The sequence below is a fragment of the Hypanus sabinus genome, chromosome 11 (assembly GCF_030144855.1).
Source record: "Hypanus sabinus isolate sHypSab1 chromosome 11, sHypSab1.hap1, whole genome shotgun sequence".
In the NCBI taxonomy this organism is placed as follows: Eukaryota; Metazoa; Chordata; class Chondrichthyes; order Myliobatiformes; family Dasyatidae; genus Hypanus; species Hypanus sabinus.
In genome coordinates, this window is record NC_082716.1 from 85,950,718 (window position 1) to 85,969,575 (window position 18,858).

Here is an 18,858-nt window from a genome sequence, read left to right on the forward strand (position 1 = left end):
TGCAATACAAATGGACTCAAAGTACACACCTTACCATCAGGTAACTTTGAAGCTTTCAGCGTTCACTGAAGTCAACATTAAAATGAATGGTGTCCACACATTTGCAGTAATCCTGGGATTGCGTCAAGAGTTCGGTACTGTAAAGCTGCATTGACATTTCTGGAAAATGGGTGAAATTGTGATACTTGTGTGGAAAACAGACTAAAAGATTTAGACAGTAAAGGTTCACTTTTACAATTGTAGACTCACACTTAAGTCTTTAATTGTGGATGACTTTTTGTTGTTTATTCTTTGTCCCTTCCAACTCACTTTTTTAATCCAATCTTTCTTTCCCCTTTCACTAAAACAGCTGCTAAATTGACCTTGTATTGAATGTATTACTCTAACTCAATTGATGCCGCATGACTTTCTGCAATTTTTCACTCTGGTTACCCAGTCTTTTCCCTTTTCCTTGTATCTCCGATAATCTGAAGAATTTGCATTGTTTTTGTAACTCCCTAATCAAATTCCAGTGTAAAATTGCACAGTCTGTGGGCAGATGTAAGATACAAGAACTATGATTTTAAAATCAAGTTTAGGAAATCTGTATTCGGGACCTGTATGTAATTCCACAGCTGCCAGGTGACACTCTTTATTTGATGGACCGTTGTTTTAAAGTGAATCAAAAAATTATATCACCATTTTAACAAATGTTGCATCACTGATCATTGGCAGGATTCACTGCCAGAAAACCTGTGAAAACAAATTGCTCAACACCTTCTTTTACATTGTTGAAGTATTTTATGGTGCATAATGAAGACTTCTACATATGGTTATTGACTTAAATCACAGGACTAGTAAAGCAGATAACCTGGACTAACAATCTGCAGACATAATTCAAATCCCATCACAGCAGCTGTGAAAATTAATTTTATATATTTTTGTTCTATTTTAACGCATAATTATTGATGGCTGAAAAACTATCAGAGTGTTATGGAAACTTCTTTAGTTTCTATCTGTCCTTCAGGGATGGAAATCCATTATGCTTTTTTAGTTGAGCCAATCCCCTTTTTAGGCAGTCCTTTAGCACTGAGGATGACTTGCTTACATTCCAGTTTGATGCATTCTGGGATGACCAATAAGGGCAAAATTGGAACCACAGACTCTTCCACAGATAGGGCAAGAGAAGCTGATAGTTTGTGAAGTGATGTGTTTCTTTAATTACACAGAGACTCTGATTGCCGTAAGCTTATCAACACCACACCAACTGCTGCTCATCCGTTTCCCTAGGGGGCTTTGAGTTTCTCCCTCCATCTGCCTGCTGACATCTCCCTGTGATGGAGTTGGAAGTACAACATGTGTGTTAGGAGTCTGGTTTAGTATGTATGAACGATGTGGTATACTCAACATAATTGACTGAGTGTAACTTATGCCCCAGTGATAGGGATTTGTGCTTTTGGGAGAGAACACTGACATTGCTTTCTTTATTCTTTCAAGAATTTGGTAAATGATGTGGATAAAGCATTCGTAATTTCTTTAAGTGACTGAAAGTGCCTGCTCTAAATTAGAAGCACAGCAGGGATCACTGCTGCCCAGATTACATTAAGCACGAAGCCGGGTCTCAGGTCTTAAACAACTTCATCTTCAACCGACAAAAGGCTTCACTGGAACATAGAATGTGATGATGAATTTCATCATCCTTGGTTGCCTTCATCAGGAAATGACTCTAGAGTGGCCCATGATTTCCCAAAAGCCACTGAAAATCCTTATTATCAGAGGGTAGTGTTGTATATTGGGGACAGTAATTGAGTAATAAGAAAGGTAGAAAAGCAATGTAAGGTATTGTGCTACAATTCTAGAGAAAGTGCAGAACAGGAAGACAAAAAGTTCAATGGTCATGGCGAGGTGAGTTGAGAAATCAAGAATTCATCTTTATTGCATATGAATTCCATTCAGAGTCATGATAGGGGATAAAAGCTCTCCCTGCATCTTGTAATACATGTTCTCAAGGTTTACCACCATATCCAAGGTCAACAAGTATAATGTAGGCACCCAGTGATAACCATCGATATCCACTTTCTCTAAGCAAGTCTTTGGTGGCTCATTAACTTCCCAGCACAGTATTCTCCCCACATTCACATCTACACCACCTCCAGACAATCCCATCCACCTAATCTAGGACCAAGTTGCTGCCACCAGTTAACCTACCAACCTGCACCGCTTGGGATGGGAGAGGAAACTGAAGCATCAAAAAGAAAACCCACACAATCATGGGGAGAATGCACAGATTCTCTAGAGATATCAGAGGTGAGGATTGAATCCCACCTCTACTAGCGGAACCATTCTGCTCACTTACAAGGAATTGGAGACCAAAACCAATCCTCCAAAGTGCCAACGTTGATTGTTTGTGTTTTATAATATTTTCTTATTCTCCCACTGAGCTCTGTTTGTATTACCTCTGCCAACTCACCCTGAGCCCCTTTTGCTTGCCTCAGTACAAAGGGATTTGGTTTTGCCTTGTTTCTTCAGTTCAGAGGTTCATTAAACTCACTCCAGTAATGCTTACTCTTGTTTCTAGTGTGGTGTATTGGGTGGTCCCTGGACTTATGCTGTGGAGAATACATCCATTCACTTGGCCTTGCAGCATTGATTTACTGAACTGAAACCAATATCGATAAAATATTGCTAAGCTACCCATGTAACCAAGGTAATTTGAACTCCATCAAACCTGAAGTTATTAGGAATATACATCAGCGGGCCAAAACAAGACACACCCAATATAATATCAACATCTTCCAGTTCATTAGAGTTTTTTGTCATTGGTGAGGACAACGAGATTGCAGTTCTAATCCATTCAATACAAAACTGCATACTGGCAATTCAATTACTAAAAGCACAATGACTAGATTTAAAATAACATCTGAGTTATTTAGAATGACATCTGGGTTACAACTGAATTAAAAACAAACAACTCTAAAATTAAAAGAAACTGTGGTTGCCCAATACAAATATTGCACATGCCTATGTTATAAAATACAATGATTAAATATAAAATAGCTTCAAGAATTAACGCTGAATTAAAAAAAAAACAAAGAGCTCTGAAATCAAAGGAAGGTAGCTGCCCCATTTAAACCAAAATATTGCACTGCCTATGTCTTATGCTTTGAGATTATCTATGTGTCTATGGACCATGGTCCAGAGGGGAATTGTTCAGTTTCACGACAGCCCTAGGGAAGGAAGCTGTTTTTCAGTCTGGATGCCCATGCAAAGATGTTTCTGTATCTCCTGCCAGATGGTAGGAGATTGAACAGGTGATTACTGTGGTGAGATGAGTGCATTTCATCATAGACAGTGTGAACTGTAGATGGTTTCCGTATCTGGTAGTTGTGTCCAATGATGTTCTGTGCACTCATTCCAGATCACTCGTTGAAGTGTTTCTGGTTGATCTTGTTGCAGCTAGTGGATCATGGTGGCAATGCAGTAGGTCAGTATGCTCTCAATGGCACATTGATATGGAAGTTTACCGGCAGCTTTTGAAGGAGATTTGCTCTCTTTAAATTTCAAAGATCATATAGGCGCTACTGAATCTTCCCTACCATCAAGGTGGCGCTTCAAGAGAGCTCCTCTGTGATGTTCACTCACGAAACTTTTAAACTGGAGACCCTTTCCACTGCTTCACCATTTCAGTAGTGTAGTTTATTCTTACCTTCTTGATCTCCTGAAGTCGATATTAATTTCTTTGGTGTTTTCGATGTTCACTGAAAGGTTATGGCTGTTGCACCATTCAGACCGTTTCTGCACCTCCTGTCTGGATGCTGGTTCATTTGTAAGTGAGATACGTGCAAGTCATGATAGGTCGCCACCTGGTTTAAGCCCATAAGTACTTCGTAGAACTTACAAAATTGAAGAAAAATGACTTCAGGAGTGGTTATTAATGTATGTAATGTTCTGGGGAAAATATTTGCATAACACTGAAAATTAAGCACTACGCAATTGAATTTTCAGGTTATCAAGATACTAAATCTGCCACAGACTTTAAGGAGAGGTACCCTGAGGCTCGTAAGCATTAACAGGTCAACAAAAGAATTGAAGCACACCAGGGAGCCCTTGTGTAGTACATATTGTATGATTCACATGAAAAAGCAGATAATTATCTAAATAAAGAGAAGTTCATAGGCATTTAAGTATAGTCGTCTACGAACTATAATTTTAGCAGGCAAATCCAACACAAAGATAAACAGTATGTTACCGTGTTGTAAAAAGTCTGGAGTTTAAGAATAGAGAGATTTTGCTACAGTCATCGAGGATGTTGGTGAGATCAAGCTGGTGTACTTTGCACAGTTTCAGTCCCCTTACCTAAAACATAGTAGCACTGGAGACACTGCAAAGCAGAACCACCAAGCTAATTCCTGGAATGAGAGGACAATACTGTCAAGAGAGTTTCAGTCTGGATTTCTTCGAGTATAGAAGATTGAGGGATGACCTTATACAAACATACAAGATCTTAAGAGGACTTGAAAACAGGATACAGATTGGGATGTCACTGTTAGTGGGAGATTCATGAACAGTGGGAAATAGCTACAAGCTAAGGGATTGGTCATTTAAAACTGAGGTGGACTGAGATTTCTTCTCCCGGAGACAGTGAATCTTTGGAATTCTCTACCCCTGATGATGATAGCAGTCAAATTATTAGATGTATTTAAGGTGGAGATGGGCAAACATCTGAAAGGTTGAGGGACAAAGGGTTACTGGGAACTGGCACAAAAGAGAATGTGGGGCCAACATAGAACAGCCATGATCATACTGAACGTTAGGATAAGCTTGAGGGCCTGGTGGTCTACTCCTGCTTCTATTTTCTTGTGTTCTGGTGAAGAATTGTACTTTCACCTGCAACTGCTTGGGACTGTGTTGTTGTAGCAATGTACAAAGTACAGGATTAAATTGCTAAAAATACTCGAGGTCAGCTACATCTGTGGAGAGAGAAGAAATTAATGCTTTGGCTCTGTATTATTTTACCAGAACTCAATGAGAAGATTCAAAAAGGTTAACAATGGATGGTCAGCATTGATTTCACAAAGAAAGGTCTTCTGTGATGGAAATTTAGAGGGGAGATTGTGGTAATGCAGCAGGGAGGATTAAAATCCAGAGCTTCAAAAAGGTGTTTAATATGTTACCACACAATAGATAAATGAATATGGTCAGAGGATGCAGAGTCAGGATCTCTGGTTTTAAAACAGGATACAGAGAGTGGGAATAAAGAGTAGCATTGAGAGAAAAAAATGAGTAATAGTGTGCCACAAGGAGCAGTGTGGGACCACAGCTGTTCACAATTTGCAATAAAACTTCTGACCATGGGATCAAAGATACTAAATTAAATATTGCTAGGAGTTTTGGTTGCGTAAGAATATCAGTACTGTAATATATTACTGCAGAACATTTATAAACATCCAGACTGGACATGTGATTGGCAGAGATGTACAAAGCAGTACAATGTTGTGTGAGACATGAGGTCACATATTACTTGGAAGCTAGCAGTCTGGTAGGTTGAAACACAAAGGGAATACAGATACATCAATGATAATAAAAACTGCACTGCCAAGAAAAACAATAAAGAAAACCAAATACTTTGAGTTGATTTTAGAGGACAGAATCAATAAGTGGCAAGAATATGTTGTCTTTTTGAACCCCGATTAGATCACATTTGTACAGTTCTGGTCACAGCATTATAGGATAAAGGGTGCAGAGAAGATTTACAAGAATAATACCATAAATGCAAGAATATATAAAGCAGGAATAGAGCAATAGACCAGATTTCTTTTCCATCATGTGAGACATCTTCAATATCACATGAAATCTTATAAAATCATGAAGAATTTTTTCTTTTAAGCAGCACAACTAGAGACTATCGACCACCAAAATAATATCCAACAGGGAATTTAAAAGAAACATACAGTTTATACCAAAAAAATGATGAGATGAGGTTTAATACCACAAGGAGTAGTTAATCAAAGTGTTCCAGATGTTTTGTAAAGAAAACTGTAAAGAAAGCATTACAGCAAAATGGGAATGATATATTTACGTGAGGAAAAATCATAAGTATCAGGATGGATAGATAATATAGCTTTTGCTGTGTTATATATCACATGTAAACATATGAAAGATCAATGTGCTACAATCTTAACATTGCAGTACTTCCATCAATTTCTGGAAAGTGCAATAATTCACTCCTCTTAAATGAAAGTGATTTCAAACTTGGACTCCGGATGACATGTTCCAGGATTTCGACATCAGTTGTAGATTAGGGACTTTAATGTCAGTAATGATCCCTTCATGTCATGTCAGGTTCTTTGATCTCCAAGTCTAATCATTAATACAAAGGTGAGTAATCCGGATTCCTCACAGCTGATTTAGTGAAGAAGCATACTCAGTGTGAGGTAGACTCTACACTCCATCTCCCCTCAATGGAAAAGTGATTCTGCACTACTATTACTCAAATTCTGTAAGTTTTCAGTTTGGGCTGATAGGTTTTAATAATGTAAAGGTCCTTCATAAATTGCAAAAAAATCTTGATTGAGGCAATAGTGGCATTATAATCAAGTTAGGAAACACAGATCATAATTAATTCATGGATACCTTGTTGTGTTTTGAAGTAATTAATTTCTACATATCATGCTCCAATTGAGAAACATTTGGTTTTAAAGAGTGAAAAGTATGCACAGTATTAATTACATTCTTTAAGAAAAGACAGAATGATGCTGAAAATGTTTCAACTTATCAATTTGTCAATGTTTTCCCAACTCTGATATCTCAGTATTCAGAAACTGCTTGCATCAAGGACTATAATTTCCCCTCTCTCTCCTTCAGACAGAAGAATTTTGTGACTGGCATCCCGCAGCAACTGCCAGATGGAATGGTTGCCTCAGCTCTGCCCAGCGAGAGCCAGTGCCAGGAAGAACTATCTGAGCCTGTACCAGATCCAGACTACCTCACAGGTCAGTCCGGCTTTGCATATTCCGTTTCATGCTTTGCTGAACAGAATTTGAATGTAATAAGAACCTAAATCAATTTGTATTTGACTAGGTAAGGTATAATTGATGGCTCAATATTCAATAAACCATCGTTATCGAAATGCAAAAAAAAAACACCTGATGCCAGACGCTTCAAATACAGATCAGAGAGAGCTGGGAATACTCAGCAAATCAGGCAGCATCTGTGGAGAATGAAGCAGAATTAACATTACAGATTAATAGCCTTCCTGTAGTAGTGATGTCCTTTTCAATTACAGACCATAGCTGCTGGTTATGTGAAATTATATTTTTGCAGTCAAAATTTAACTAAGAATTAGTAAAGAAAATAAAAAAATTATTACAAACCAATGTACACAAATTTCATTGTATACACCACAGTGTCAGTGCTAAGGCTGAATTAATAATTAAAATCATTAATAATGGTGATTCTAGATATTTCCATGCATGAACTCTGTCAATGTACTGCAGCTGTAGCAATGATAATTATTTTCTTTACACAAGAATTAAATTTATTTTACACTATATTGTACACTACCTGATGTGTTGTTTGTGCTGTGGCTTTAAGAAAATAGATTGTAAATAAATTATTTATAGATTATAAATAAATTTATAAAAATTGCACTGGCAGCAGCCAAAAAAGCTATTGCAGTTACTTGGAAATCGGATACACATTTAAGTATAGATTCTTGGAAGAAAGAAATCTATGGTTGTATTCCATTAGAAAAAATTACTTATAATTTAAGAGATAAATATGAAACATTTTTGAAAATTTGGAGCCCTTATTTACAAAAGACAGGATTAAATATATAGATGCTTTTAAGATGAAACAATTGGTTATTAGGGGAAAGAAATAAATATACATATTAAAATTATTACGAACTCCATGGAGCATGTGGAGATCTTCCAACCACCAGGCATTCTTTCTTTCTTTCTTTCTTTCTTTCTTTTTTTTTTCTATGGGGCAGTTAGGGGGGAGGGGTTAAGGGGAGGGGGTATGGGTTATATACATTGTTTTTTCATACTTTGTAATCATTTAAAAATGCAATAAAAAATTATTAAAAAAAAAAAAAGAAAATAGATTGTGGGGAATGGCAAATGTACTACTACATTCTAAGCTATGCTAGTGGTCAAAGCAGAAAGACGCAATGGAAGACCCTATGATGGAATTCCGTTTCAGATAGGAATCCCCACATAAGACCTACCAAATGTTAGAGAGCTTGAGGTAGATGAGGCACTCTGTGAAAAAGAAACATACTGGAACAGGATTAAACTATTGAACATGCTGACCATTTTCTGTAAAATTTTTATTGACAGACAATGCAGGGCAGGCCATTCTGGCTCTTTGAGTCGTGCTGCATTGCAACCCTCGATTTAACCCTTGCCTAGTCTTGGGACAACTTACATTGATCAATTATACTGGTTGATTGGTTGTCTTTGCACTGCGGGAGGAAATCAGACCACCCGGAGGAAACCTACAGTTGCAGGGAGAGCATACAGATTCGTTACAGGCAGCATCAGGATTTGTACCTGGGTTATTGGTATTGTAAAATATTGGCTCTCCAGACACATTTGATTCATATCTTAATTTCTAGCCTTTTTTTTTGTCTTAACTGAGAGAAGTGTAAGAGTTCTGTTCTTGAGATTTTCACTTGATCCAAATAAAACAATCTATTTTTCTGGAGAAACAAGATTCCTGCTATTGAGTGAAAACAGATTCCTGACAGCTCCTGCACTAATGTTAGGCTGTGCTTTCTGAATCTGGATTCCAATAGCTCTTGAAATAACCTCTCTGAATCTGCCCTTTCTTAAACTCTGTTTTAACTCTTTTTTGTCCAAGAAGATGTGCCTGTATACTTTTACATGACCCCACTTTAAAAGCCCCTTTCAGCCACCTTGGGCGAATTGAGTCATTGCATCTCTCTCTCTTCGGCACATCCATGCAGTTCTGTTAAATGTAACCATTTGCCGGCAAGCTGATGTTGTGTTTCCAGACAGCCTTTTGGTGCCATCTGGAGACATGTTTTGGAAACATGCATTCTGAACTGCTTGGGAACTAACCGTGGGCTGGGGAAACAGAATCAGAATCAGGTTTATTATCACCAGCATGTGTCGTGAAATTTGTTAACTTAGCAGCAGTGGTTCAATACAATACATAATATAGAAGAAAAAACAAAATAACAACTAAATAAGAAAACCAATTACATTATATGAATATTGAATAGATTAAAAATCATGCAAAAACCAGAAATAATATATATTAAAAAAGTGAGGCAGTGTCCAAGGGTTCAATGTCCATTTAGGAATCGGATGGCGGAGGGGAAGAAGCTGTTCCTGAATCGCTGAGTGTGTGCCTTCAGGCTTCTGTACCTCCTTCCTAATGCTAACAGTGAGAAAAAGACATGCCCTGGGTGCTGGAGGTACTTACTAATGGATGCTGCCTTTCTGAGACACCGCTCATTGAAGATGTCCTGGGTACTTTGTAAGCTAATACCCAAGATGGAGCTGACTAGATTTACAACCCTCTGCAGCTTCTTTCGTTCCCCACGCCCCATACCAGACAGTGATGCAGCTTGTCAGAATACTCTCCACTGTGCATCTATAGAAGTTTTTGAGTGTATTTGTTGACATACCAAATCTCTTCAGACTCCTAAAACCCTGGCTTGCTCAACATTTCTTCATAAGGCATATTCTCTGATCCAAGCAGCATCCTGGTAAAACTACTCTGACCCTTTCCAAAGCTTCTACATCCTTCCTATAACGAGGCGACTAGAAGAGAATGCAATACTCCAAGCAACACATAATGGTCCTGATAAAGAGGCTTTGCCCAGAACATCGACTGTACTCTTTTCCATAAATGCTGCCCAGCCTGCTGAGTTCCTTCAGCATTTTGTGTGTGTGGATTTCCAGCATCAGCAGATTTTCTCTTGTTTGTGATTGCAATACTCCAAGTGTGGTTTAACCAGAGTTTATAGAGTTGCAACATAACTTTGCAGTTCCTGAACTCAGTCACCCAAACTTTTTAAGCACCCTATCAACTTGTGTAGATTTACTTGTGTAGATTTGGACTCCAAGCTCCACCTGTTCTTCCAAACTGTTCAGAATCCTGTCATTAGCCTTGTTGTCTGCCGTCAAGGTCAATTTTAAAAAATATATCATTTCACTTTTCTGGATTGAGCTCCATCTGCCATTTCTTAGCCCAACTCTGCATCCTGTCTATATCTTGTTGACAACCTTCTGCACAATCCACAACTCCAATCTTCATGTAATCTGCAGACTTACTAACCCTCCTATCTATGTCCTCATCCAAGATTTCAGTTTTCTTTCAGCATTAAAGGAAGTAAAATTGCATTTATGCAGCACTTTGCTGAGCTTAGAACATCTCAAGACAATTTGCATCCAGTACATTTTGAACAGTAGTTACTGTTGATTAATTATAAGGAATGATATACCATGAGTAAATCTCCTAGGTTTTCCTTTTGTTTTACAAAGGCCCTGGCATTTAAGTTGAAAGTGTGGTGAATTATAGGAGCCCTCTTTCTATGACATGTACAGAGGATCTTTAGTCGTTTTCTCCATCTGGGACATTTTACTGACCTAATCTCAGCTCTATTAATCTGCTCTGTAATTTATTCAGGCAATAAAAAAAAGCCTAACCTTTCTTTATCAGTCCCCAAGACTCCCAATGGGCATTTCTGCTTCTCTATATCGTGTCCTTTGCAGCTGTTTTATGTTATGTATGAGTACGTGTGACTTGTCTGACTAGAAGAGGCAAGCTATTTAATTCTGAGCACATTCCGTATTAGAGCACTTCATTACCTACTGTTTTCAGTGAACGATATGTTGTTTTGCTCAGATTCTCTCTCCTGCTAAACTATTTAAATGACCTTTTTGGTGTAAATGTACATAAATGAATGAATAATAAATATCTGCAAAACATGCACTACAAGTTTGTGTAATTAGCTTGCACTGAAGGAACACAGGAATGATTTATCTGACCTGAAGAAGATAAGGATCTTGGAGCATATGGAAATTTTCCAGTTGCATGCTCTGACTCTGCTCTCTGGAAATTAATAAGGTGCATCCTGCTTTTCAGTTTCGCGTTATTCAGATCTTAATTTCCATACCTCACCGAAGAGAGCATCAGAACACGAGATATGGAAGGAAAGTGGGCCATCGCTTGCCTGTGTCTGCTCCACCATTCAATCAGATCACGTTTTATCTCTGCATACTTTTATTCTCCACTAATCGTATATCCCTTGATTCTTTTAATAGCTAAAAATCTGTCAGGTTGTTTCTTAGCTATGTCTGAGCCTCAGCTTCTTTGAATGGCCAAGCCTTTACTCTGAATCTAGGGATGTCAGCCAAAGTAAATACCATTGTTTCAACTACTCTGTCAAGCCCTGCAAAAAAGCATGTACGTTTCTGAGATCACTCCTCAGCACCTCCTGTATTTTGGAAAAATCTGTCGCCTTAGGACTCATTCTTTACTGCCAAAATTCTTGACATAATGGTAGATTAAATTTTGATTTATTTCATCAGGCTGGCAGCTATTGAGATGTAGGTTACACAGAGGCTACCTGTGTTAATTTTAATAGTTAATCAGTTTTCACCAAGAAATGGACAGGTTTCCCAGGCCTTCCAGCTAAAAGGGAGAGGGAAGGGTTAAGTTAATAGTAGAAGGATTTGTTAGCAGCTGTTGGACAAGGAGGAGAATGAAGCTTTGAATCAGCCAGTCAGTAGAAGTTATTGAACTCCCACCCTCAACCCCCAATCAAACTTATACCCAGCGGGCCTGGATATCCTTTTCCCCGATCTCTTTCTGCTCTGTTGTGTTCTCAGAGGCTTCAGCTTTGTGAAGCAGATTCCCACTCAGCACTTAAAAGAACCCCTTAGTTAAATTCAACAGGATGCCTGACTCACCTTGTTTCAGTTGCCTCCAGGCTGAAATCTAGCTGTTTTTCCCTCTAGCTCAAAATGTTCTTGCCTTTATTTAGTGAGCCTTGATAGTAGTGTGAATCTTGTTAATGCATGGGGAATTTAGTTTCACACAGTGTTATTTATATAAATAAACCAAATTACACCAATTGCAATGAAAATGAACTTACTTCCAGAGACAGCTGAAGATAACCAACTGTTGTTGAGATGGTGGAAATGTTGCTTTAAGGAGATGAAGCTGATAAAACAAGTAGACTTTTTCTTCCATAATCCTAGTAACTCAGATGATTCCCAGCTTTGCTTTTAAGGGGCAGAGACTCTTTACAGAACTTCTCTTCTGGCAGTTAAATGAAAGAATTTGTTTTCTCTTTGAGAGAAGAATCAGCCATGTTGCCATCTTTGCATGATGACGTGAGATTTTCTCATCAACTAAAGACTGTCTAACCTGAAACTCTGATGCCTAGTGTCTGTTAAACAAATGCAAGAGTGAACCTAGATGATAACCAACAAGTGAAAAATCATAAGGGATTAAAATTGACTGACAGCTTCCATAAAACACAAGCTGATATCTCAAAATCATACCTTTTCTCATACCTTAACCAGCGATTGACCTAACAAGCCACAGGACTGAGGGCAGATTATTTTTTCCCTGCTTCTCAGAGAAGCTATTAGTTTGTGATCTGTATCAGATATTCAGATTTATTTATTTCACATATCTACATTGAAACACATGAAATGTATCATTTGCGTTAACAACCAATACAACCAAAGGGTGTGCTTGGGCAGCTCAAGTGTTGGCACACATTTGGTGCCAACATAACATGCCAATGTTGTTTGGCAGAACAACAAAAGCAACAGCAAACAACAGCAAAATAAGTCCATTTTCTCCCTCCCACCCACAGACGGGCCTCCAACCCCGGGTCAGCCGATTTCTGAGCATCCAACCTCCAGTCACTAGTCTGGATTCACATATACCAGGCAACTGACATCCAAACAACAGTGTCAGAGGTTCTTCGACCATCTGGCCTTGTCTTCTGGACTTCCGTCTTTGACTTTCTGTATTGATCCTAGGACTTGTTAATTATGGGCTTTGAACTCCCAGCTTCACATTCCTGACTTTCACAGAACTCTACCCCTAGGACTTGCTGACCTGGGGAGTCACTGATCTCATTCTTCCAGCCCGCACAGGCTTCTGATGCTGGGACGCGTTGACCTAAAGGGGACTTACTGAACTGGGCAATGTGTCACCAGGCCTCATCCAGGATCCACCAACTTCACTGACCACAGGGATCTCAGCAGCTGCCGCCCAACATTCGTCCTTGGAACTGGCCGGCCTTCTACTGCAGAGTGCTCGGACCCGGCCTCCGGCTCCAGCCCTGACACTTCATTTACTGTCTCTTACCTCCAACTCCCCCTCATTCCCGAAACACTTCATTCCCTCAAACCCTAACTCCCCTCATTCCCATCAACCCTACGCCCTAACTCCTCATTCCCCTCAAACCCCACAATCTCCAAACCTTAATCCATAACTCCCCTCATACCTGTCCTAAATCCTAACCCTGCGCTGTCTCCAACACCATCCCTACAAGCCTAAAAGTACAACGTAATCCGAGACATTACCTCAATACACATCTCAGCTCAGTGGCTTCTTGACTGCAAGTCTAACTTTCATTTGCTGAATTGCTTTAAAGTGATTCTGTTATGATTATAGCAGGAAAACTGAGACTTTTTAGTCATTTCTTTCACACGTCTGTAGAGTAGCTCCTTGAACAAACTAACACCATTGTTTGAGACCGAGCTTAAGGAGTTGACACTGAACTCTACAGCGCATAGCAGGCCATTCAGCCAGCTGATCTAATTCAATAACAAGGTTCAAAATCGAAGATATGTATTCCATCCTTTAACAAAGAACTGGCAAAACAATCTTGAAGTGATATTAAGCTTAATTGAGCAAAATTAAGCAATTACTAAAAGATATCATACCTGGCAGTCTCTTATTTCCAACTGACTCCAACCCAAAAATCAAAGACAAAACGTTAATACGTAACTAAACCCTTCATTTTTACCACACCTCCACCCATGTGACTTAACTACACAACACAAAACACAATGCAGACACATGTTTCCTACAATATATTTTACTCTTCCATTTACTGTTGGAGCTTCAAAGAACTGAATGCAGTCATTCACCATATGGATGAATTTTTTCCATCTCTCCTCATCGCTCCCTACAGCCCAAGGTCACACTGTTAATCTTCTTTTTCACATGCCTGATCCAAATTCAAGCTGTCCTGTCTGTTTCACCCTGGTTCATGCCAATGTCTTTGATCCTTATCCTTGTATTGCTCTGCCATCTTCCCGTCATCTCCAAAAGTTGATGTAACTCCCAAGAATACCCAAGAAATAGGTAATGAGAATATATGTGCTATATTCATTAATAATTTTGGAAATTTCTCTTGGGTGCTGTGTAGTTAGATTTGATAAATGTAATGGTTAGCACAATGCTTTATACTGCCAGTGACTGGGGTTCAATTCCTGCTGCTGCTTGTAAGGAATCTGTACATTCTCCCCGTGATCACTCTAGTTGCATCGGTTTCCTCCCACTATCCAAAGATGTACTGCTTGATTGGTTAACTGGCCATTGTAAATTGCCCTGTGATTATACTAGGATTAAATCAAGAGATTGCTGTGCACACATGCCTTGAAGGGCCTATTCAGCACTGAGTAAATAAATAATCATTCAATGATTAGAAAGAAGATAGAGGATGAATCCAGATAACTCCCAGGTCTTGAAGTTAATGGAAGACTATCAAAGAGAAAACAATTGAACAATTGAATGTACCGATCTGATGGATAGATAAAGAGCTGTGAATAGTAGATCATGCTGGACTAACTTTTGTGGTATGTGATTAACAAAAAGGAAAGGGATGTGTCTCAGCTCATGATCAGTGGATTTCCGGAACTGATAAGGTTTTGCACAAGACACTTCGCAAGAAAATGTAAACACATAGGTGGGAAATTGTCTGGTCAGAAATATGGATGAGAATTAAGAACATGGGCCCTGGCTAATGGACTGAAACAGAGGCTTTCTCCTGAATAGTTACCGCATCCATCACTGTCTTATTATATCAATACCTTATGAGAATGAATAGAAAACTGCATATTAAAATTTAGGAGGCTGTTTTGGATTAGATTGTATAAGTATTTATTTTCTTTGTAGTTTAACAGTTACCTGCTTGTATTTTATATAGCTATTCAGGCTATGGAAATGGATAGATAGTTGACCTTTTAGGCAGAGACTTTTCTACAGGACCTGTAGAAGGGTCTCAGCTCGAAATTTTGACTGCCTATTCATTTCCATAGATGCTGCATGATTTACTGTGTTCCTCCAGCATTTTGTGTGTGTGTGTTGCTTTGGAATTCCGGTATCTTCAGAATCTCTTGTACTTACATACATGTAACTGTTTAGTATGTTTCCAAACTTCCAAAGAACCTTGGATGAAAACATCAGAATCTAACAAAGTTGTGCAAGTGGCAGAAGAAAGTATCAAAGGGCTGAAGACTGATTAACTGAGCAGAAGTCATAGAGGAGAAAGGTGTTCAACATAGAAAAGTGGGAGCTCATTCATCTTGGATGCAGAAGGGGAAAATGTATTATTTATGGTGAAAAATTAGAAACTGAAGACCACCAAAAGTCTTTGATCACTTGTTATTCAAAGGCAGTAGGCCATAACAAAAGATAATGGGGAAAAAAAAGTTACAAGAATTTTGGCCTGCATCTTGAGATAACTCAATTGCTTCTATTCTAGTCAAACCCCCATGTAGAGAATATCTTCATTTCTAGGCATCAGAGCTCAAAAAATAAAACGCTGGACTTGGAAAGGGTTTGGCACCAGAATATCAATAAAACTTGAGGGTTAATCAGATTTCATTGACTTTTCGTTGTTTGTTAGGATGTGGAACATGAATGTGAGATTTAATTGAGTTGTTTCAAATAGGCAAGGATATGTTTGAATAGAAGCAGGAAATCAATGCTTGAGTGGTTGAGTTAAGTGTGAGAGAACACAACCTTAAATTAAAACTATGCCATTTAATTGTTAATGTAGGAAGTATTCAAATGTTCAAGGAGCTGTGGAAATCTCTCCTAGGATGTTATGTGGTGTTATGTGCGTTCAGGCAATGGATATTTTCAAGACTGTAATTGTGACTTAATAAAAATATGTATCAAAAATGGCTAACCACAGCTGAAGTAACTAGCTGGAGTTCAGTACAATGTTGATATATAGACCAAGGACCAATTGGTTTATTCCTGTTCCCGAAATTCTCTTCCCACCTGTTAAGAGATGGAATTATATCTTTAGAAAGAGATGACATAGGGTCAGATAATGTTGAATCTTTGTGGGTGAAGTTAAGAAACTGCAAGGGTAAACAAACCAAATAGTAGCCAAGATGTGGGGTTAAAATTCCAAAGGGAGCAGGGAAAGGTAAGTATTAAGGGTAATGACACAATTGTAATGGGGGACCTCAATATGAAAGAGATTGGGACAATCAAGTTGGTGTCAGATTGCAAGAGGGAGTTTGTTGAATGCCTGCAAGATGGCTTTTTAGAGCAGCTTGTCTTAAGCCCGCTCAGGGAAATGCTCTTCGATTGGGTGTTGGGTAATAACCCAGGTCTTATTAGGGAGCTTAACATAAAGGAACCCTTAGGAGGCAGTGATTGTAATATTATTGAATTCATAGTGCAATTTGAGAGGGAAAAGTATAAGTCACATGTATCAGTACCACAATGGAATAAAGGAAACTACAGAGACATGGGAGAGAAGCTTGCCCTGGTAGATTGAGGAGGATACTGGTGGGGATGATGGCAGAGCAGAGATGGCTGAAGTTTCTGGGTATAGTACACATGGCGCAGGATAGACTTGTCCTACAGATATCCTCGAATGTCAGCGGTAGGTAACCGTGGCTGACAAGGGAAGTTAAAGACTGCATAAAAGCCAAGGAAAGGGCATACAAGATAGTGAAAGTGAGTGGGAAGTTGGATGATTGGGAAGCTTTTAAAATCCAACAAAAAGCAACTAACAAAGCTATAAGAAGGGAAAAGATTAAATATGAGGGCAAACTAGCTAATAATATAAATAAAGATACTAAAAGATTTTTTTCAGCTAAAATATAAAAGGAAGGTGAGAGTTGATATTGGACCACTGGAAAATGTTACTGGTGAGGTGGTAATGGGCAAAACAAAGAAATGTCAGATGAACTTAGTTAGTACTTTGTATCAGTCTTCACTGTGGAAGACATTGATCACTCTTCATACAATAAGACTTCCATTCTCTTGACCATTCAATATAAAATTGGTGTAACTGGGTGCTTGATGGTCAGAGTGGATGGTGAGCACAAGGCCTTTTTCAATGTACTGTCCCTATATGACTCTGTGACAAAAAGCCAGAGTGTGGGAAGATGAAGAAATAAGACTAAATTAATATTCTGTAAAACAATTTGATTACCCTTATTCCTTGTGGGAAACAAAAGTTGAATTTTCTCTTGGAATTTTAATTGGAAGAAAGGAATGCCTTGTTATGGAGGGACTGGCCTTGATGTACCAAATGATCATGTTTTGTTTCCAAGACCAAACTACTGATATTGAAGAAGGTGAGAATTGTTTGTCTAATTTCTGCAAGAACTTTGTGAAGGAGAAACAGCTTTGAAGTTTTAAGTATGCAAGGTTGAATGCATTATGTCACCCAGGTGGGTAAATTCTACTCATTGCACAAAGGAAGATTTCAGTGTTTTGTCCCTAAAAGCCCTGTGTGTTGATCTTCAAAATAAGCCGTCATAATGTGGAATCATTGCAATAATGATCAAATCAAATCCATACACCACAAATGGAAGAGTCTGCATGAAATTACAAATAACCCATGGCTGAAATTACAAGACATCCATCAAAACAGTTATTTTTAGCCTGCCAACAATCACATTCACATGTTGCAACCAGCAGCTTATATTGGAGAGCTAACTGGCATGAGTTACTTTATAATACCTTCCCTTGCGCCCTGGGACAACACTTAGGCAATAATGTGTGACCAGCTTGTCCCCGAGCTTTAGACCGACACTTTGAGGGTGTGATGCTGCTTCCAATGTAGCTCTTGGTAACTCTTTAAAGGCTAGATGGTAATTTACAGGTTCTGTATTTTGTGAGTAAGGTGCTTCCAGGTCACTGTTCATTGATAATGAGGAAATGAAATTGTCATTGTCGTGCTTTCTGTGCACTGAGATTGAGGAACTCTTATGAGACAGTCTAGCAGAAAATCTATAGTAACCTTGACACCTGGTATTCCTGAGTGGGAAGAGATGATTCTCTCATTCTGAGCTGAGAGGAAATGTGTTCCATTCCAAGTGTTGCCTTTCTCTTTGAATGAACTGAAACTACTGCAGCCAAAGCAAAAGGCATTTGATTTGAAAATAAAGATGTAACGGAACAAGAAAAGAGAGTTTGAGCTGCATCATCAAACATTTTGGATGCTGCAGATCTAAAATAAATGAAGCTAAATTCTCTTCATCTAGTTGAGCAGGATCTTTATGTAGAGTTACCTTCCTGATTTGGAAGGGAAGTACTACAATTAATGTACTATTGCATAAACATTCCCATAATTGGATTAGTGTGGAGATAAAGTGGTGAGCAAAGAAGACCTGATTATGAATTCAATAAGGCATTGAAGTGGTTTCTGCAACACTGCTGGGATGTCAGGGAGACCACCACTATTAACTCATAAATGGATGATCTTTATTACCCTGCATATTCACAAATAAATTTATAAACGGTATATTTCTTCAGCAGTGGTCAAACTAATGGGTGTTTGCATTAAGGTTTATTTCTCTTGCACTGTGAAGTTCAGCCTCCCCCCCCCTCTCTCTCTCT

At 38.6% G+C, this 18,858-nt stretch overlaps 1 protein-coding gene across 1 annotated transcript in view; it reads left to right on the forward strand.

Moving 5' to 3' along the window:
• Positions 1 to 18,858, forward strand: part of astn1 (astrotactin 1) — a 2,712,832-nt gene that overhangs the window by 2,217,755 nt on the left and 476,219 nt on the right. The window contains exon 14 of the mRNA XM_059984849.1: positions 6,844 to 6,971. Within this exon, the coding sequence (XP_059840832.1) occupies positions 6,844 to 6,971 (128 nt within the window). The remainder of the gene's footprint in view (positions 1 to 6,843; positions 6,972 to 18,858) is intronic.